Source organism: Mustela putorius, unplaced genomic scaffold (genome assembly GCF_011764305.1).
Source record: "Mustela putorius furo isolate JIRA1106 unplaced genomic scaffold, ASM1176430v1.1 tig00000228_pilon_pilon_pilon, whole genome shotgun sequence".
Lineage (NCBI taxonomy): Eukaryota > Metazoa > Chordata > Mammalia > Carnivora > Mustelidae > Mustela > Mustela putorius.
Genome location: NW_025421322.1, coordinates 32,968,033 through 32,989,027, shown reverse-complemented (window position 1 = coordinate 32,989,027; position 20,995 = coordinate 32,968,033). Strand labels below are relative to the sequence as shown.

Sequence of the window (20,995 nt, the reverse complement as noted above, 5' to 3'; positions counted from 1 at the left end):
AGAACCAGTGTTTAATCAAATTATAACATCTAATGAAAACATCAAACAGAAAAGGTGAGGGAGCAAGCAGCATATGATTAAAGTAGAAAAACACTCAACTAAACATTGCTGACACTTTCTCTTTATATTTGCTGCTGTGAAACAATGATCTAAAACAAAATATACAGACACATACACTGACTCGAATTTTTACTCTACGTTTGCTGACTATACCCCATTCACAAGGACACGGACACGGACAAGGACACAAGGACACGGAAACATCGGCCAATAATAACTGGTTTTGTTAAGCACTTATGGTCTGCCAAGCTCTGTTCCAAACTTTGCATGTCATTTGCATTTTATTCATCACGGCATCATCCCCCTGAGGAAGGTGCAGTCATTTCCTGCATTTCACACCTGGGGAAACTGAGGCTCAGGTGGGTGCAGAGAGGAATTCCAGGAAGGAATAAGGTACGAAAAGATCCACTTGACTCCCAAGGTCAGAGCCCTTTCCATTTCATCCCGCAACGTGCCTTATCTGTCTCTCTACTCCCACCCGTTCCTAAGGCAGCTGGCAATAGATACCCGCCCCTCTCCGTCTCTCCATGGGTCCAAGCCCTGCTTACCCAGCCCCTGACACATGGCACACACTGTGTGAGGCCAAGAGGATGCAGTCATAGTCCTTGACCTCAAGGCACCCACAGTCTAGTTGGAGATGTAGAAAGGCACTGAATAAATGAGACAGGGAATGAACAAATGAACACAGGAATGTTAAAGTTTCCTTTTTGTATTTATGGGAGGTGTCTTCCAGCCCGGACCCATTTGTAGTACCGACCTTTTGTGAATTCCAGAATTCATCCTTCTGAGCCCATCTCCAAATGTCCAGCTATTTTTATTACCATACGTAAACTGTCTGGGACCTAACTTTCCACCATCTGCACATTTATCAAATGTACTCAATGCTCCGTCTTTGCGCATCATAACTGAATGTACAAGAAAATCCACCAAATCCAGGAGGTGATTTTGCTGACGATTTATTGCTTTAAGGAGAAAAACATAAATGGGGAATTTGAGCAATGAAAATCCTTCACATTGAACAAAAACGTTCTGTGCTACACAGATCATGAGAAAATGAGGAATGTTATAAAACATGACAGATTGCCCAAGTGCTGTTTTTTCCTCTGTTGGGAAATTCTGAGACATTCCTTCTTTTGTATTTTAGTCCCTTGCAAAAATGGCAGTAGGAATATTTAAATACGAAGTCACAGTCTGAATATGATATAGATATACATACACACACACAGACACACACGTGTGTATGTGTAGAGATACACAGGTGACCATTCTGACCGTTCACGAGTCCCAGCTGTGCAGGCTTAAGGCAGTTACTTTGGATCAAGATAAGTCCTTAAAAAGGCAGTGACCTAATTCAATAGACTAGTCAGGGGCTACATTGCTTCCCCATTATCTCTAACACAGTACAATGTTAATGAAATTATATCAGTTGGATCATATCATTCGAATCTACTTTCTTTATTCACTCCCTGAATCACTTTGAAATTATCATTGTAATTATTGTCTTGTCGGTAAAGCGTCTCTTTTATCTTTTAATTGGGGGGGCATGCTAACTGGGCTTAGTGACAGGAAAGATGGCTCAGGTATCAGACTGACCTGGGTTTGCAATCCTGGTCCACAGTTCACTACTTGGTAAGACACTGAGCGAATAGCCCCTGTGAGCCCCAGTGTCCTACCTCTAAAATGGGAAAATGATTATAATGCTACACCTCGTAGGTTTGATATGAGGATTGAATAAGTTATTGCAGTGAAGCACCTAGCCCAGGCCTGGCCCTCAGGGGTGCTCCCCAAATGCTCAAGGTTTAGCAAGAAGCAGTGGTTTGGTGAAGGCAGGTTTCCTCTCTCTGCCCGCCTGAGCACGCCCAAGAAATTCACTCTGAGCAAGAATGCGAATTTTTTCAACAAAGGTTAACAAATCCTTTCCTGGAGTTACAAAGGACTAGAGAGCTCATTTATCTCACCCACTGGATTCCCCAGCCAATAAACACTCGGTTGGGGGTCATTTACGCTCTGCCTGGAGGCCTCCCGGAGAGCAAGGCCCAGTGCAGTAAGCTGGAATTTGGGCTCCAGCGTGTTTTGGCTGAATTCTCAGCCTCTTTGAGTCTCAAACTTTTCGTGGAAAATATGGGAACGAGAGGCTTACTTACAATGGTTGTGATCATGAGTAAGAGAATTTAAAAGCTAGCAAAGTGGGTGGTACCACGTAAGCTTTCAATAAAGAGACATTTTTGCATTGGGATTATTTATTCCTAACTTTGACCGAAGTAGGTTGCACCAGGGCAGAGTGACCGTGGCTGCTGGAGGGATCTTCCTTACTTACATTTGTCCCGAACTTCCTTCCCAGTGACGTGGTAACATGGGGCTGAGGCGTTCTCTGCCCTGGACCGGTCTGTTTCTCAAAACACGCTGGCCCTCTCAGTCCCAGGATAATCCCAGATTTCTCCAGCCCGGCTTCCCAGGATCTTGGAAGCTATGCTTATTTTCCCAAATTGGGATGCAAATTCATTAAGAACCTAGCTCTTGGGTTTCTGCTGAATTTCAAATGCGGTTAGCTGTCACCCAGTCCTTGTCATTTACAGATCTCACTCTGAGAAAATCTGACCCACATGGGCTCATTGGAGAGTCTATTCGTAGGGCGAAAGCTCTTCACACAAGAATTCTTTTTTTTTTTTTTCCAATAAAAATATACCTTTCTTTAAATATTAAATGCCTCTTTCCCTATGGCGCTTAAAATAAGACTTGGCTAATGAAAATTAGACTGGCATGTACCTTTGGAAGAAGAAAGCCTCTGAGTAAAAGTAGGAAAACATACAAGGTTCTTTTTAATTCATCAAATATGTGTTGAGCACCACTGTATGCCTTGTACTGGACCAGGCATGTGGGAGGTACAGTCAGGCGGGCCCATTCCCACCCTTGGTCCTCCTCCAGAATCCCTCTGCACACCACACAGAATTCCCTGAGGAACAGCTTACACATCCCTCATCAGCAGCACTGGGTAGACAAAATCATCTTTTAAATGCACGATGAGAGCTGGTTCTGATTTGGGTGGGGGGTGGAATCGGCAGGGAATCCATGGGGTTTTGTCTAGCCCATGTATTTTTGGATGCTCAGGCACCTAAAATATCAGAAAGTCAGATACTCTTCTCTTGGAAAAGGAGCCAGAGAGACAGTAAAAAGAGTAAGGAAGGAGACCGTGAAGTCTGTGATGCCGACATATTTTCCCGCTCGACACGTCTGGAAGCTGTACACGCAGGGTCAGCCACGTGGCTTAGAAAGTCAGCTCGACTTGGATTAGAATCCCCGCTCCCTCTCTCACCAGCCGGGCGACTTTGGTCAAGGCTCCATACCTCTCTGGGCTTCCATTTCACATTTGTGAGAATAGAAATAATACTGGGCACTTTTCAGCATTGCAAAGCTTCTCCAGGAGCTAATGCACAGAGAGCACTGAGAACTAGGTCTGGGACCCAAAAGGTACTAAATAAAAGAAAGAGAACAGTAAATATTTATATTCTACTAATAACATAAATAATAACCTCGTTTCAACTCCTAACAGCTTTCTGTTCTGTTTTAGCTCCAACCCCTTTTTGGCTTTTGATTCCTGTTAAAATATATTTCTGTTTCTAAACAACTGGTATACCTCTGTCTTCACACCAGAACTGGGTTGTTTGGGTCCACAGACCCTAAGTCTGTGGAAGGGGTCCCTGTGGCAGAAAGAGAGGTGTCCTGCGCCGAGGGGGTGACCCGACAACTCTGGCTTCCCAGGCTCGTGCTGAGTTGGCTCCAGTTCTTGGTTTGAGCCACATCCAGCCTAAAACTATGTCGGTTATTTCAAGTTGGGCTGCCCCGGACAACGACGGGGTCGCCCAGGGCTCTGCAAGAGCAGAAATACTCCCGGAAGCCATTCCCAGGGGCCCCAGGGGCTATCGTAGGGGCTCTACCAACTCCCACGAGCCCCCCAGCAGAGAGAGGGCGTGGATGCGAGCCCGAGCTGGCCGGCTGCCCCTGTCCTGTGGATGAGCATCAGATTCATCGCTAGGGGCCGACACTTCTGAAAATGAGCTGACCCTGCTCTGACCCTAGAGACTTTTCCCATGAAAAAGAGTGAAAGTTATTTAAATTGCATTTCTGACCAAAATGAATCCAATTTTTACCCTTTACTGGGCAGGGATGAAGACAGACTTAACCTCTACAAAACCTAGGCTAATGAACACAATTTTCCATTAAATTTCAAAACCAAACAACCAAACACTTGGCAAATATTTGGTGACTTTAGGGTGCACAGATCTTTGGAATCAGAGCTCCGTGGGTGGGCTATGGTCAGAACTGTCTGTTAGGGTGCCCCTTGGCAGGGCTCAGATGATAGACTGGTCCAGGGTCCTACATCCCATCTGTCCTTCTGAATAGACCCAAAGAGTCTCATGGCTCGGGATCGAGAACAGAAATGAGTGATATTAAGTGCCTCGCTGATGCTGTTCCTCGGAACTCCGGCGAGATCCGGCAAGAATTCCGGTGACTTGGACAGGCTTGGGTTTTGTCCAGAATCTTTGGAGATGGACACTTTTTCTGGAGTGTGTATGCAGCATGGGATATTCGGGTAGATGGAGACAGGACAGGGGGCCAAGGATCTGGATCAGGATAGTTAGAAGTCAGTGGGAAGTGGATGAAGAGGGCTCAAGTGTGGGCCTCAGAGGGCTGGCTGGCTTGCAAACACTGGGCCAGGCCCCGAGCCCCGTGTTTTGTGTCTGCCTAATTGGCAATTTCTGAAAAGTCAGGGTAGGACTCTAAGTCAGCAAAGATATCATTGGGATTCCTACAACTCAGGTTGCAGAAGCAAGCATTAATCCATAGGACCTGGCGGGAGAAGCCGGGCCCATCGGGACACTGGAAGGCGACATCGATGGTCTTGGACTTGTAGGGGATGCAGCACCTGCTATCCGTGCAGACCCCACAGTACTTCGGCCGGTAGGAGCGTGTGCTGATGCAGCCGGCGAGGGTGAAGTTCATGGGTGCCTCTGGCTGGTACACGGCCAAACACTTCTTCCCTTCCTGCAGGAAAGGTGGTTCCAGCTGGGTTGCTCAGAAGATGAACAGCCACTCCTCCCCACCAAGCCCTCAATTCTCCCTTTGCACGCACCATGTGGGACCACTGCACCTTTCCTTCAGTTCTGTGGCTCCTTTAAGCTGGGAAGGACCTCCCCAAACACAGGAAGGCCCAGCCACACTATGCAGGACTAACCGCGGACCTCTCGGGGCATTGTATCATTGTATCTCTGTCCCCAACAGAGAATGCCCATGTCGCTTTTCCAGTCCACCCAACACCCCAGCTAGTGAGTAGCAGACCCATCCCGGGGCTCCATGACTGGGGAGATGCACGATCCCCCAACCTGTTCCTCCTCCTCTCTACTCCCAGCCTCTCGCACATACCCTCCTCACCTAACTTGTCCAACCAGAGTGTGTTCTGTCTCTCCGCTGGGATGTGGGCCAGTCAAGAGCAGGCCCTTTCTATGACTCTACAGTCCAAGTCCGTGCTTGGTACACCGTAGGCACTCACAAAGCTCATCGCAGGCGTGGCTCTACTATGGACCGGTGCGATGCCGAAACAGGGAGGGTCGTGGTGCAGAGCCAGGCTCCGTGGGGGCTGAGGCGTATACGGTTCGAAAAACCATCTGAGGTTCATAATTGTAAAACCAAAATTGGGTGGGAAGCGTGAACCAGCAGCGAGGACTTGAGACGTTGGGGGAGACCCTCAAGGGCCCCAGGCAGTCACCAGCTTAGGACCTTTGCTCCTGTTTCTCCTGCTGCTGGTAGCCTTTCTGTCCATGCTCTCAGCGAAGCCACATCGGCTGAGTGCCTACTGTGTACCGAGCCCCAAGTACAGAAGGCCAGCATGGCCAAGGTCCCTGATCAGACAGGGAGAAGAAGAGAGACGGGGAGGAGAAGGACGAGGTGGAAGAATCCCGCTGGCCAGCACGGAGCTCATGGGAGCAGGGGCGGGGACAGCCAGCGAGGAGGATCTGGGGGTGCTGAGTTGCCTTGTCTACCAGGCCCCCCTCTCCTCAGCAACCCCAAGACTATCAGTACTCCAAAAATGGAGTCAGTGCTGAGTTTTTCTTTTCTTTTTTTTTTCTTTTCCGGGCAAGGCAGATGACCAGTCCTAAGACAGAAGTGAGGAGGCCTCGAGAGAGGCCAATCAGACTCATTTCTAACCGCCGTGACCTACTCTATCCCAGATCCCTTGTTTTAAGGATCTTTTAAGACTCTGCAAGCTGGAGGCGAGGCCTGAGACCCACGCCACGTTTTACTGATGAGGGGCCTGGGGTTCTAAGACATAGAGAGTGGCCCCCGTCACACGCAGCGAGCAACAGACAGCCACTGAACCTCTGCTGCCTTGAGCCCTGTTTCCAGCTCCCCGACTGCCCAGCATGGCTGTCATGCCTGTGCCGGGGGCCGTGTGGGCTGGGTGGGACAGGAGCAGAGGGGGAGCGGCAGTCAGCGAGGGTCCCTCCCCGGCACCACGCGTCTTCCCATTTCACAAAGGGCCCCCACGAGGAAGTCCAGAGGCCAGGTTTGAAGCAGGCTCTACTGCCTGCAAGTCCAACATGGCTCCCTCTTCCCTGCCCGGGGGAGGTGGACTGACCTTGATGTGCGGACGGATGTCCACGTCACAGGGCCGCAGGCTGCACAGGCGGCTCTCTTGCTCAGGCCAGCAGCGGCTGTTGACATTGGAGATCCGAGTAGAGACCCCCAAGCCGCAGGTGGTAGAGCAGGGGCTCCAGGGGCTTGTGTAGGTGAGGCAGTTCCTGTGCCACGACTCCATCTCACCTGTGGCCGCTGAGGATAGAGATCAGACTGCCCATGAATTTCCAGCTGCTGGCAGCCCCTCTCTCCCACCTGAACCTCCAAGGGGAGGGGGGCGGGCTGTCGACCCCCAGCCCCGAAAGGGCAAGTCCACTTCTAACCATCATGGGTCCCCTGTGCCTGTGCCGGGGGCCGTGTGGGCTGGGTAGGACAGGAGCAGAGGGGGAGTGGCAGTCAGCGAGGGTCCCTCCCCGGCAAAGGAGGACCCGTTCTGAGCTCCTGTAGTTCTCCAGAGGAAAAACCATCTTCATAGACAGGCGGACCCGAGTGCAAATCCTACCATCCTATTCAACTACCTATAAGCTATCTGGTTCCAGAGAATTCCCTCCGGGTCTCAGTGTCCTCACTGGAACAGCCTTCCACGGCTGGTGTGACAATAAAAGGACCTGTTGACTGAGTATGTATCAGGCATCTGCAAGGTGCTGGGATTTGAAGAATGGAGCGTACTGGCCCTACCCCTACAGAGGTCAAGTTCAGATGGAGAAAATCAGAGGGAGTGTCTATACGCTGGTGCCTGATGTCTAAGCCGGGTGATGCTGAGGACAGAGTGGATAAGGACACACACAGCCACGTCCCCTGGGTTCAACTCTGAGCAAAGCCACTCAGTAGCTGGAACTTCCATAGCGCCCACCTCCTGTCTCAGTCTCCCCACCTGCAAATGGGGTTTGGCGATAGCATCGTCCTCACATCTGTGAAAGCTGGGAGCCATCCCTGGCTCAGTAAATGTGAGCTCGTATGGTTTCTTGACTGTTAACTGCACAAGTCTTGTCTGGCTCTATTTTTTATTTTTTCTTTTCTAAACTTTTTTTTTTTTTTAATTTCTTTTCAGCCTAACAGTGTTCATGTTTTTTGCCCCACACCCAGCGCCCCATGCAATCCGTGCCCTCCTGAATACCCACCACCTGGTTCCCCAACCGCCCACCCCCCCCCACCCCCTCAAAACCCTCAGGTTGTTTTTCAGAACAATTAACATGGAAGACATGGGGAGATGGAGAGGAGAAGGGAGTTGAGGGAAATTGGAAGGGGAGGTGAACCATGAGACACTATGGACTATGGACTTGTCTGGCTCTATTAACGTACGAATCGCAGCATCTAGAATGTGGGGAGTGGTCTCTGCGTAATGGAGAAATGGACGGAGCTCGAGGCGGAGGCAGATAAAAAGCCAGGAAGGGAGAAGATGGATCCCACGGAAAGACCACGAGATACACGAGAGGAGGGTCTGAAGAGGACGTCAGTCAGTCCAGCCCTGACCCACGCACATGCACCCAGCAGGTGGGCATCACGGGAAGCCGAGGAAGGGACAGGCAGAGGGAGAGAGAGAGGGAGAGACGGTAGGGTACAGGCGGGGAGAGGAGGAGAGAGCGAGCTTTGCATGGTTTATGGGGGAGAACAGGAGGGGGCAGGAAAGGAATAAAAGAGTGGGGGAGGGGCAGCGAGTGGGAACGGGAAATGTAGCGAAGAGGAGACACCTAATGGAATCGGAAGGAGGGAGCAAGGGGAAGGGGCAGCGCCGGATGCCCACCCCCACCCCCACCAAGGTAGCAGGCGTGCAGGGAATAGGGCGGGATGAAGGCGGGCATGAATGCGTGAGAGGGGAGCTCCGTGAGACTTGAGAGGTGGAGGAAAGCGGGAGAAGCATCTGAGGACAGAGGAGAGTGGGGCGGGGATGGCTGCGGGGATGGCCGCGGGGCGAGCGCAGAGCAGGGCAGCGGAGGGAAGGATTTGCCTGGGAGGATAAAACGGCTTTGGTTTCTGGGTCGCCCACCAGCAGGCGGGGGCCCTGCTTGTCCTGGGTCAGAACGGGGTCACTGGGCCACACACAATGGGCAGACAGCCACGGCCCCGCCCCCAGTGACCCATGTGTGGCTCTGCTAGGACAGAGCTTCCCCTGCCACCTCCTCCGTGGACATGGGACAACCTCTTCATGGGGCTGGCTCAGACCCTGGGAGCCACCCCCAAACCCCTCCAGAGAGACTGTGCACCCCTGAAGGGCGGGCAGGGCAGGATCACCCCCGCGCAGGCAGAGCCACTGAGGACACACAGCCTGGAGGCAGGTCTCCAACGCCTGGGCTGGTCCCCTCGGACCCCGGCTTTCCAGGGCGTTCTCTGGAACACCTTCCTCACTTGGCTCCTGCCAAACCTCTTTCTCCGGTTTTCCTCCTGCGTCTTGGATTTGTCTTCCCCAGCTCTCTTCTCTCCCTCGCCTTGGATGGCGGGATCTTCAGCACCACACACGTGGTTCTCCCCCAGACGACTGGGTGCCCCAGGGTACAAACAGCAATGTCTGGAGGTATTGGGGGTTGTTGCTACTTGGGGGGGGGGGCAGGTAGAGGCCAGAAGTGCCACTAAACATCACACAGTGCACAGGAGTCTCAGGTTCGAGATATCTGAACCCAGGCTGAGAAATGCTGCTCAGCACAGCCTCCTTGAGCAATCTCATGCACTTAATAGCTTTTTAAAAAATTACCAGCACCCTCAGAACTCCTCTGGGCCATGCCAGCCTCAAACTCAAGCTGTTTCAAACAGTGCAATTCTTTATCCTCAATGTGTCCCTCTCATTTTCCCTCCCAGGTCACGATGAGCCCCGAGAGTCACTGTCTATCTCTCTCTCTCCTTCATTCCTCGCAGTGGATTGAGGCCATGGCCTCAGGCTTACTTCTCACGCAGTGTCTCTCTCACCTCTGTCCCTTCCTTGCCACTTCCACTTCCATTGGCCTAGCTCAGATCCTCATTGGCCCATCCATCCATCCATCCATTCATCCATCCATCCATCCATCTGCCCAACCATCCATCCATTTATCCATCCCTAAGACAACTATGGATTTGGTACCTGCTAAGAGGCTGGCGTTGGGCCACTGCAGCAAGCAGTGGTAAAACCAGTGGGCTTGTCCCTGTCCTCCCTTTCCAGGACTTCCCTCCGGCCTGTGTACCTGGCTGCAGCCTCACCTGCCCATCTATTCTCCATCGTGAGGGAAGCCACCCACCCCCCTCTCCTGCTCTTACACCTTGTATCCCTGCTTCTCCTTCCCCGGGTGCTGCATACGCCCCAGTCTAATCTCTTAAGTAGGATAACTAACAATGAATCCCATGGATCTGGCTTTGTTCTTTATAAATCTCTTCCTCATTTTGTGTTGGGAGGACCTCACAGAACAGTTGGGACACAGAGAGAAATAGGGTCGCAGAGGACAGATGGCTTTGCCAAGGTCACACAGCCAGTGGGCAGAGGTCTGGGGACTGGGAGTCATGGCACTTGTGTGCCAATCATAGAGAGTCAGGGCCCCGCCCTCTCCTCCCTCTCCCCTCCCCTCTCCTATCGCCACCCCCTCCTGCGCTCTGTCCTCCGACTCCTCACACCCACCTAGAGCACCGGTGTGGCGCTGTGTTGTCTTGCGTGGCCTCCTGGCGTCGTGGTCGCATACCCACTGCTGGCAGCAGCGACCAGGGATGCTGACCCGCCGGGGACGATGGCACCAGAGGCGCGGGGGGCGCGCGCGCAGGCACAGGGGTGTGCAGCCCACCGCGCCATCCACGCATGTGCAGTTGTACTTGCAGTTGGGCTGGAAGGACTGGCCGTTGGTGTAGCGCACCCCGTCCAGGACACAGCCCACGCCGACCACCTCTGCAAACACATGTGCCACTCGGGTCAGGCCCGCTGGGCATCGTGCCCCCACGGACACACAGCCCGCCCCTGGACCTGGCCCCGAACCTGGGGAGTGCCCACCCTGGGGGCTGGCAGGCCGGCAAGGCAGGCAGGGCCCAGCCAGCCCCCCTTCTCCCTCCCAGAGTGTGGGGTGCGACTCAGCCACCAGCCATCAAGTGACCCTGGGGCCAGGCTGGCTGTGGTGAGGAGACAGAGTCTGGTCGGGACTGGAACCTGTGCCACCTGTCCTGTCCCACCCATGCTGTCCCAGCACATGGCACAGAGCTGAGCACTGAGGAAGACCTCTAGGGCCAGGGTTCTGAGGGGCCAAGTGTAAAACCTATCATAACACTTGGGAACAAAGATCCCACTCATTCAAGGCAGGCATTTACAGAAGGTTCTGGGCTTTGGAGATACAGTGAACAAAATGGACAAAACCATGCCCTCGTAGAGCTTCCCGTGCAGTGGGGGCCACTCAGAAGGGATGCAGAGATCATACAGAGAACGGAAGGCTACCGGTGTGCGCGAGAACAACGAAAAGGAGGGGTGGGTGGGTGGGGGGCGGTGGCTGATTAAGGCAGACCCCTTGCCTGTGTGGTGCTGCTTCGGCAAAGGGGGAAGGAGGTAAGGAAGTTCGCTGGCACGGGTGTTGGTGGGGGATCTTTTAGGGAGGGAGGGAAGAGACCTGGGAGGTTAGGGGTAGCCAGAGATGAGGTGACAGTGGGCTTCCTTGGTGGCTCAGAACTGTTAGCAGCTAGACGTGCAGTGTGTGCTCCGTAAGGAACTGTTGAGTCAACTCGTGCTTCACAAGAGCCCGGGAGCTGCTGAACAGAACAGGGAGTAGGGACAGTCAGGAGGCCACCCCTATAGTCCAGGCTGGCGGGGGGCCGTGCTCACACCCTGGAGGGACCGGGAGCTCAGCTTCTGGGTGTGTTTGGAAGGAATTGCCGCTGGATGAGATGTAAGGAGCAGAGGAGATGAGTCGGGAGACACTCCTCGTCCCATAACCTGAGCCCTGGCAGGGGAGTGATGGATGCTCTGTCCTTGGAGGAGCTGGTGGTGGGGTGAGTGACCTCAAGAGTTCTTCCTTAGACATGAGAAGGACATGGTTACAGAAGCCTGGAGGGCGGGAAGGACCTGGGGCTGCAGGGCCTGGCCAGCGCTGCCCCCTGGATGCCATGTAGCCTTGAGGACAGTGTCTGGAAATACAAGCATAGGGGTATCCACCCAAGGAGGGCTAGTTTGGAATCCGAAGTCTGCCCAAAGCTCCGGCGTATCTCCCGGATTCGCTGGCAGCCGGTCGTTGATAGTAATAATCCCAGTATCTAACCGGAGTGAAGTGTTCCTAAGTTCTGTCTCTGTTCTTGGCCACCTGACCTGCTCTGGGCCAGACTTTCATGCATTGCTGATTTCGTCCTATAAGGAAACACCACCCCATTTTCACATACAGCAAAACTGAGTCTCAGTGAAGTTGAGTCACGCGCCGAAGATGACACAGCTAGACGCAGAGTCTCAGCCTGGCATGACGGCTGTTTGTCCTGGGAAGTGATCGTGCAGGGAGAAGGAAAGGCACTACCGCTTGGCGGCCATCTGATCTTGTGCCAGGCACCATGATATGTTATCTCATTCGGTTCTCCCAGTGACTTCACCAGGAGAGTTTTCTTTTCCCCATTTGATGGACAGGGAGGTCGAATGATTCATTAGCTCAAGGTCACCCAGCTGGTGATGACAGAGCTGTACCTCGGTCCCCGGGGATCTGACTCCACAGCCCATTTCCTTCCACCAGACACCAGGAAAGGAGGGGGAATTGGAAAAAAAAAAAAACAAAAAAAAACAAAAACCAAGGCACAACAAAACAAAGCAGAGGAAGCACTGGGTGAATCACTCATCCTTTTGTTCTGAGTCACACGCCGACCACGCCCTTGCTCTGGGAAGGTGTGAGCCCGCGTGTGTGCACATGTGTGGACACGCTGGTGGATGGGGAAAAGGGAGTGTGCTGAAGCCTGGTCTCTGCCCCTGTTGGGGGAACTTTGGGTAGGCAAGGCAGTACCGAGTGCCCGGGAGCCCTGTTAAGGTGACACCACCTGGGGAGATTTCAAAAATGCTGATGCCCTCACCATGCCCCAGAATATGGGGTGGACCCGGGACTTGATATTTTTGTAATTTTTTTAACTTCAATATTTTTTTAAGATTTTATTTATTTATTTATTTATCAGAGAGAGAGAGAGAGAGAATGCACACAAGCAGAGGGAGCAGCAGGCAGAGAGAGAAGCAGTCTCTCCTCTGAGCAAGGAGCCCTACATGGGACTTGATCTCAGGACCCTGGGATAATGACCTGAGCTGAAGTTGGACGCTCAACCCACTGAGCCATCCAGGCATCCCTGGCCTTTGATATTTTTTTAAAGATCTCCAGGTGAATTCAGTTTGTAGCCAAGATTGGGAACCACTGCTTCCAAAAGCTGCTCCCAGTCTCCTGGGAATTTGGGGCAGATGGGGACAGTGGTGGTACTGGTGGCCCTGAGCAGCCTGCCCACCATTGGCTAGAGTGAGAGTAGGGTGCACGACATGTATGGTGACTGGACCCACAGCAGACTCTAATGCCCCCACATCGCTTACTTTTGAACTAATGGAAGGACCGGCTCCTGGTGAAAACCGTATCCTATCTAATCTCAGGCTTGCAAGTACTAGAGTAGTGTGGTGAGCCTTCCTCTTACCGAAGGACCTGTAGGAACTCAAATCCCTGGTTCCACCATCAAGGTCTTCACTTTCCTCCCTTCCCTAATGGACTGTCAGCTGCATGGGAGCAAGAACAGGGGGTCATGCCATGTTGTAACCCAACTGTTGCAGTATCACCCACCTATTCAAAACTGTGTGAATGAATCAAGGGATGGAGGGATGGATGGATGGATGGATGGGAGGTGGGGTGAACCCTCATCTGTATTTGGCTACCATGTGTCAGGTTCTTGACATCTCAACCACACAAAGAAGTATTATTTGTCACATTTCCTTGATGACAAAACTAACACTTAAATGGTTAAGTAGCTTGCCCAAGGTCACCATATCAGTTATGGCGCTGGGATTTGAACTTAGATTATCTGTCTCTAAAGACCATGCATGAGCTGTCTACTCCTTTGCTCTGGAAGGAGACTGCCTCCTCCTCTAAGGATGACCATGGGCAAAGGTGAGATAATTTTTTACAAGGGAAGGTTAAAACAAAGCAAGTAAAACAATGACCCAGAACAGCCGGTCACATCTGAGGTTTTAATGCGATCCCTTGTTTATTCTCAACAATTGCATGAGGTTGGTTTGATCGAGCTTCTTACATGATGTGCCCAAGGTCACGTAGCCAGGATTCAAAACCCAGTTCTGTCTGCCTGTAAACTGCATGATCCTTTCAGCAAACCACACTGCTTTCAGGCCTGGCCCAGCTGTATTAAATGCAGAGTAATGTTTGTACAACAAAAATAGCCAAAGAGTGTAATTCAGAGGTCACTCTTTGCCCATAGAAGTATTTAGTTTGGCCCACAGAATGTTTTGGGGGAAAAAAAAAAAATTTTTTTTTTTAACATGTTGCCAACATTTACAAAACATACACAAATCTGAACTTTTGGATTCTCTTGAAAATTGAGTAGACTAGACAAGACCAAGCTCACTTTTCTGCCTGGCCACAGTGTCTGGTGGCCAGGAGCAGGGACCCCTGGTAACCACAGCTTGCGTTCACCAAGTTGCCATGATTCACCTTTCTCTGAGTTACCTGTGTCGGTGTTGTGACTGCTCATTCTTAGGACCTGTCTTTTCTCAGCCTAGTTACATGCACAGCTCCAAGGACAGGTTTAACCTGTCTTGGGGACCGTCCAGTGGTTGAGTTAACCATTTGCCACAAGATTATCTGTGGGACTCTTCTTTCTCTTTCCCCCTCAGACCCTGCCTGCTCCTCCGTCTTGCCTTAGGGTCTCGTGAACTCAGACACCGTGATCGCCATTTCTAGGAAGATGTTTCATAGAACACTAGCGAGTTGTGTGTTTGTGTGTATGTGTAAACACATACAGGCATGTGATGTGTGTATCTGTGAGTGTGCACATATGTGGTGGGGTGGATGAGTGGTAAAAATCTACCTGGACAAAACAATTTCCTGTGCAAATAAGTTTCAAAAACAAGGGCTTCTTATATCTCCCAATTTTAGAATTTTGCAGTGGATGTGAACATTTGAAACCTCTCATAAATTGGGTAAATTTGTTTATTACACTGTCTGCAAACTTATATGACCAGGGAACCATTGGCAAGTCTAATACCTATTAAAACCTGTGGACCAGTTCTCTTTCCAGGTAAAAGGAAAGGAAACACATGGGGGCTCATGGTGAGGTGAAGCTAAGAGGCGATAGTGAGTGAAAGCAAGACCCAAGATACAAGGAGATACATGTTATGGATGGATTGGGAAGGTGGTTCTCCAAGCGTCTGGTGGAGAAGGGCAGGTGCGAGAGGCAGTTCCAAGGCCTGCACAATCTCTGGGTCCATGAGAGAATGTCTATGAAGACATGGTGCCAGGCACATAATCAGACATCAGTATAGCTTTAGAGATCAGTAGGATCACAGTGAACTTAGTTACCTTTTTAATGACCTTGAAGAACAGCTGTAAAGAGGGAAAGAAGTGATGAAACAATCTCCGATAACAAAGGGATTTGAGTATAGGAAGTCTCAGCCAGATTTCTTCACCTGGGGATGAGGAGAGACTATATGACTTTCTATATGTGTAAGCAGTTAGTCTCAAACTTGTGTGTAAATGAGAATCATCTGGGCATCCCGTTAAAGTTGTAGGTGCCCATCTTCACTTCTAGAGAATTTTATTCGGTTAGTCAGGGGTTGGGCTCCGGGATAACATTTTCCACCAACACATCAGATGATTGTGTGCAGGAGTGGTGCAAGTTCTGTCTGAGCACACTGTTGTGTGGGGCTAATAGTGAGTCTGAATGAAAGGGGAAAAGTAAGGAATGGGAGGGTCAAGCGTAGTTACTTGGAAAGCTAAAGACAGATGACTTTGTATGAAAGTTGAAGCATGAATCAATGATAAAAGAGCAGAAAGTGCATTTAATTAACTGTAAACAGGCAGGATTGTCTGACTTGAAATTATGGTTTTAACCTTTAGCAACCGCCTACCTCAGGATATATGATAGGTTACCTGAGGAAGAGAGACTATGCTATGTGTGAACATATAATTGGGTGCATATGGAGTCATAGTTAAGGAGAAGTCTTGACTCAGCACTAAGGGAAGAAAGGCATTCTTGGGTTTATGAGGCTTTGTGTGTTTTTCCAGAAGTTAAGCTATTGTGTCATGATGCCTAGTTACCTCTCTTTATCATGCTGGGTCATGTATTTTGGATAAATGCTTAGACGATTCAAGCTAAGTGACTACCATTCCAGATAGAAGCAGGAGATCCAAAAGTCCCTGAAGGAAGTCTCTTGGAAACAAACAACGACATGATAGAGCACTTGAAGAGCAAACAAACAGCAGCAACACTTGTTCCCCCAGCATGAGGATATTCTAAAGAGCAAGAGTAAAGAAAAAACAAAAGCAATTAGAACCCCAGGAAAAACAAAAAGCTTCATGAGGAAGTGGAGATGCAACGTGAGAGGTTTGGGGGGTAGGAAAAGAATAAATGAAACAAGATGGGATCGGGAGGGAGACAAACCATAAGAGACTCTTAATCTCACAAAACAAACTGAGGGTTTCCGGGGGGTGGAGGGGGTAGAGGTTATAGACATTGGGAAGGGTATGTGCTATGGTGAGTGCTATAAAGTGTGTAAATCTGGCGATTCACAGACCTGTACCCCTGGGGCTAATAATACATTATATGTTTATAAACAAACTTAAAAATTACTAAAAACTTTAAAAAATAAAGAGAAAGAAAATTCAAACAAATACAATACCTCATCCTTCAGCAACATTATTTACATATTCATAATATTATAAATACTGATTCCTGTATAACCAAAAATTATGAAAATAATACTGAAAGATAGGCAATGTGTCAGGTGGTATTGAGGAGTTAAGTCATCAGGTGTCATATACGAACATTGATATGTTATCTAAAATTGTTTTTTTAAGCCAATTGAGTTATAACAGAAGACATGCATTATATGGTAATAACTACCAGAAGAAATGAAAACCAAAAGAGAATGAAACCATGCTTAGGTCTTTCCTGGTGGCTCCCTTTTCCTGAGTCAGCCATGGATGTACCTCCAGGACCAAGAAGAGAGTGGGAAGCCAGGCTCTGGAGACAAGAGGAATGCAGGCATCCCTCCCTCTTCGGGAAAGGCACAACTTCTGACCTCTCATGATGGACTGGAGTAGGAGGGGGACAGGAGACTGGCCAGGGGACGGGCTACAGGGGAGGATAGAGCTGGGGTGCTGGAGGCTGGCCAGAAGGTAGGGAGGGTCTCACTTACGTGCACACACTCCTATTGCGTACCTCGGGCGGTCCCCACTGTAATCACAGTAGAGGCCCCGGTGGGGGTCACAGATGGCTGCCTCTGTGCAGTTGTCCCCAAGCTGCTGAGCACACATTTTACAGCATTCACAACCATCTGTGATGAGGCTGACCCCCAGCGGGCAGCGAGGGGGTGACGGTGGGCACTCACACGGCCATTTGCAGAATTGGGGGCGTGAAGCTGTGTCCTCCAGTGGCACTGGGGTGAAAGCCATGGCCGTGGAGCCTGGAGAGAAGGCCTGTGGGGGAACAGCAGAGATAAAGGGCTGCCAGGCAGGGGTATCAAAGCCCAAAGGGCCAGCAATCACCTTCTCATCTTCCTGGTGTTAAAAGGTTTATATACAATTATGTTTCTTCTACCATGTTTTTAATAGCCAGAAATCTCCTTTCTCTTCCGTAAAACAAATAGGAGCAAAGAGTCAGGAGGTTGGAGAAGTCAAGCCAATTTCCCCCAGTCCCCCTGCTGGAGGTTGTGGGGCCCTGATTTTATGTCAGAACTCTGGCCACGCTAAGCCTCATGTGTGTTTCCTTCCATCCCCAAGCATCCCACAACCTGGGTGGGTGTCGGGTTGGTCTCATTTCACAGATGAGGGAGTTGAGGCTTTGAGCAGCAAATGCCTTCTCATGAGCCACACTGTGACCTGTTCTGTACCCACTGCCTTTCCTCCACAGCCCAAGGAGCCACCTTCTTGATGCCACTGTGAGTCCTAGGAGCTTGTAGAGCAGGTGACTCATACTTGACAGCAGGTTTTAGCCAGGTGACCTATTATTATTATAGTTAGTTGCCCTCTGAGCCCCATTAAAGGCTATGGGTGGGCGCCAACCAATGACCCCTGCAGCTGGCCCTCTCAGCCCCTCTAGAGGGGAGTTCGGCCCCTGTTGCTTGTGCCAGGTCTGCAGACAGGAGTCCCCCAGCCCACGCACGTCCCATGGCCCCATTCCCATCCCCCAGGTTTGCCATCATCCTGAAAATAACGATGGACGCAACACTGGGAAGCCGGGAGGAGGGGAGATAGGCCCACAGAGCCGTCCCTGCCGGGAAGAACGAGTAGACAGAATGCAAGGCTGCTCTGGGGTATCTTTGAGTTTAGGAGGTTCAAGCTGCCTGTATCTCTGGGAGCCAGTCACCTTCCCATGCCCTCTGGGTGCTGCCCTGACCCCTATCCTGCCCCTTGCTCTTTACACTGGAGGAAGCAGAGGCCCGAGGAGAAAGGGACTTGTCTGAGGACAGAGTGTACAGCCGGGTCCCAGCCATTCTCTCCTTCCCAGGCCAGTGTGGTCCCTGCCGGGGAGCATCCCATCCAGGGCTTCTCAGATGTGCTCTGGAATTCCAAGGTCCGCAGGGGTAGGGACCAGGGTTTCTGCAAGCGGCCAAGGTGGAGCCACAGCACCCTCCCCACCCCTACCTTGAACCCAAGAAACCCCCCTCAATGGAGCTTAGAGATCTGCCTTCCATCCTTGGAATGACACATGCTGACATATACAGATTCTTCTTCCCTTTTCCAGAGGAGGAAACCGAGACCCAGAGAGGCGGAGGGACACGGCCAGAGTGACACAGTGTGCGTCAGGACCGAGGCACAAACGACTCTTGTAACTCTCGTTTCTACACCCTTTGCCCTCTGGGTTCTTAGAGTTGCACAGCAGATGTGTGCTGGGCTAGCCCATAGCCTCTCAAGAGCTTTAGATGTTTGAAGATGAATTTAAAAATTCTCGCAGTTTGGAGAATCCACAGCTTTTGGGAGAGATGGACACGAGAGATGGTTTATTAGAGCGCAAAGCTGTACGCAGAGTGCCGGGCGTCCCATGGGGAGCCCCAGGAGCTCCCTGAAGGCGAGGGCAGGAGTCGCTCTGTCCAGGGGAGTGAAGCCCACCCTTGCACACTTGGCCAGGAGCGATGATTTAGGTCGAGAGGTTGGACTCACGGGCATGTACACCTTTTCTCTGTAAATATTGATTGAACTTTTGAAAATCCAACTGGCAAACCTTGATTTGAGGCTTCTGTCACCTCTGGGCTTGGTTTCAGGGCTCAGTGGTGCCCACTCCTTTCCCACCGCAGGACCTCAGCCCTGAGTTCCCTGTGACCAGAATGTTCTTCCTGCTTCCCTTCACCGGGGCACTGGCACTCAGGCCCCACCTTACGGGCCTCCCGCGGAGAGCACGCTCCTGGCCTGCTGACCACACTTGGTAGTCAGACTTGCATGTGTTCGGGTGACTAAGCCAGCCCATGGGGAGGAGGGCAGAGCGGGGCCCTCCACAGGGGACCTGGCCCACAGCAAGGCGCCGTAGGGAGGCTGGCGCTGTCTGCCACCCATTTCTCTAGATGCCATGGAACCTGTCCCTTCCTTCCCTCATTATCTTCTCTTTACTGGGGGCTTCTCTGCTCGGCCAGAGACAGAGACGCAGGACAGCCAGGAGAATCATGCCTGCGGCCACTTCCATCCTTCATGGGTGATGTGGCTTGGCAAGGCCTTGCTGGCTGGGGTCCAAGAACTCTAGGAGGTCGGCAGTGCGGGTTCCCATTCACCAGGCGATCCACTTCCCTGGCCCTGCTATTCCTTAGAAATGCAACAAGACACAACAAAACCTCAAACCCCCTCATCAATAAACCAGCCAGATGTGCACACGCCTGTGCACACACGTGCACGCACACACACACACACCCCTCTCTTTTTGAATCTGTGGAGAGAATTTTCCTCATCATTCTGTGACACTAGAAGGCTCAGAGGTTCGTAAGCACCCATGAACTGTCTCTGACCAGTCCTCAGGCCCATAATATATATATATATATACTCTTGGCAGAGGAAATTTTAAAAAGCCTTTTCCTCCAGGAAGCCTTCCATGCCTTCCCCAGGTGGTGTTAGAGGGGGTCCCTTCCCACTAGATAGTGAACTGTAAAGGCCTTACTGCTGTCTGTGAAACATGGCCCATGGCCCACGGCAGGACTGTGGAAGTGTTGCCTAGAGGAATGGGCCATGGGGGATTGCTGATTACAAGGGGCTTTGGCATCCTTTCATACTCAGGACCTCCAGTCCTGGAACCTTGCCTCTCAGCTTGGATTACATTTGAGTGTCTAAAAAAGAACATGGGACCTGAGTGTGTTCCTTCTGTGTGGCCACGGACAAGCTTCCTAACCTTTCTGGGCTTTGACATCCCCATCTGTGATCCAGCCACAATAATGTCCCCCTCCGGGAGCTATGGGGAGGGGGTGCAGCCCTGTGTATGCAGAAGACTAGCAGGTTAGGTCCTTTGAACTGAGCTGGGATGGGCTGTCATCTGGCAGATACCCCTCTCCACATGGCCGCCGCCTATCCCGGGGTCTCCAAGTTAAAGCTCCCCAGAAGGAAACCTCCTTTCCAATACCTGCCTGAGCCCTAGAGCACACAATCTTAGGGGAAGCAGCTTAGGGGAGCTGGGACATTGAGGGATGGGCTCTGGGCCTTCCGCTTAGCCCTGCTCTAGCTGTTGGCGCCATCTGCTGGTGGGAAACCTTCCTGACCTCTGTCCAGGGAAGAAGGTAGGGGGGAGAGCATGGGTGGGGGGGACTGAGAACTCCTGGGTTTGATGTGAGACCCTTGAATCCTTGCTGTCTTGTCCAGCCTTGACACCACAAAGGATGTGACTGAGGATTCTTCCTAATGATGAGTTTTCTCTGTGTGTGCACACAGGGAAGCCGAGGGGTGCCATGTGCTTCTTGCCCTCAAGAGTAGACGGTTTCGTTGGGGAAATGTGCTCGACTCTTTCATGCATTCTGTGGACAGATGCTTAATGAACACCAACCATGTGCCTGGATTTGTGCAAGGCTTGAAGGAAGCAAGGCTGCATGGGACACAACCCATCTGCTTCCTAGTCGACCACCCCCGGAGGCCCAGAGATGTGAGCACGGTAACTGTAATTCAGTGTGATCAAAGCTATAATGATGGCACCACACACCCCTGCCCACCCCTCTTATTCTCTG

At 51.3% G+C, this 20,995-nt stretch overlaps 1 protein-coding gene across 1 annotated transcript in view; it reads right to left on the bottom strand.

Moving 5' to 3' along the window:
- Nucleotides 1-1,000: 1,000 nt before the first annotated feature.
- The window catches only part of CCN4 (cellular communication network factor 4), a 33,769-nt gene continuing 13,774 nt past the window's right edge, over nt 1,001-20,995 (bottom strand). The window contains exons 2-5 of the mRNA XM_004743588.3: nt 17,000-17,279; nt 10,274-10,534; nt 6,695-6,888; nt 1,001-5,103 (exon numbers count right to left, since the gene is read on the bottom strand). Of these exons, the coding sequence (XP_004743645.1) occupies nt 4,804-5,103; nt 6,695-6,888; nt 10,274-10,534; nt 17,000-17,279 (1,035 nt within the window). The 3' untranslated portion in view covers nt 1,001-4,803. The remainder of the gene's footprint in view (nt 5,104-6,694; nt 6,889-10,273; nt 10,535-16,999; nt 17,280-20,995) is intronic.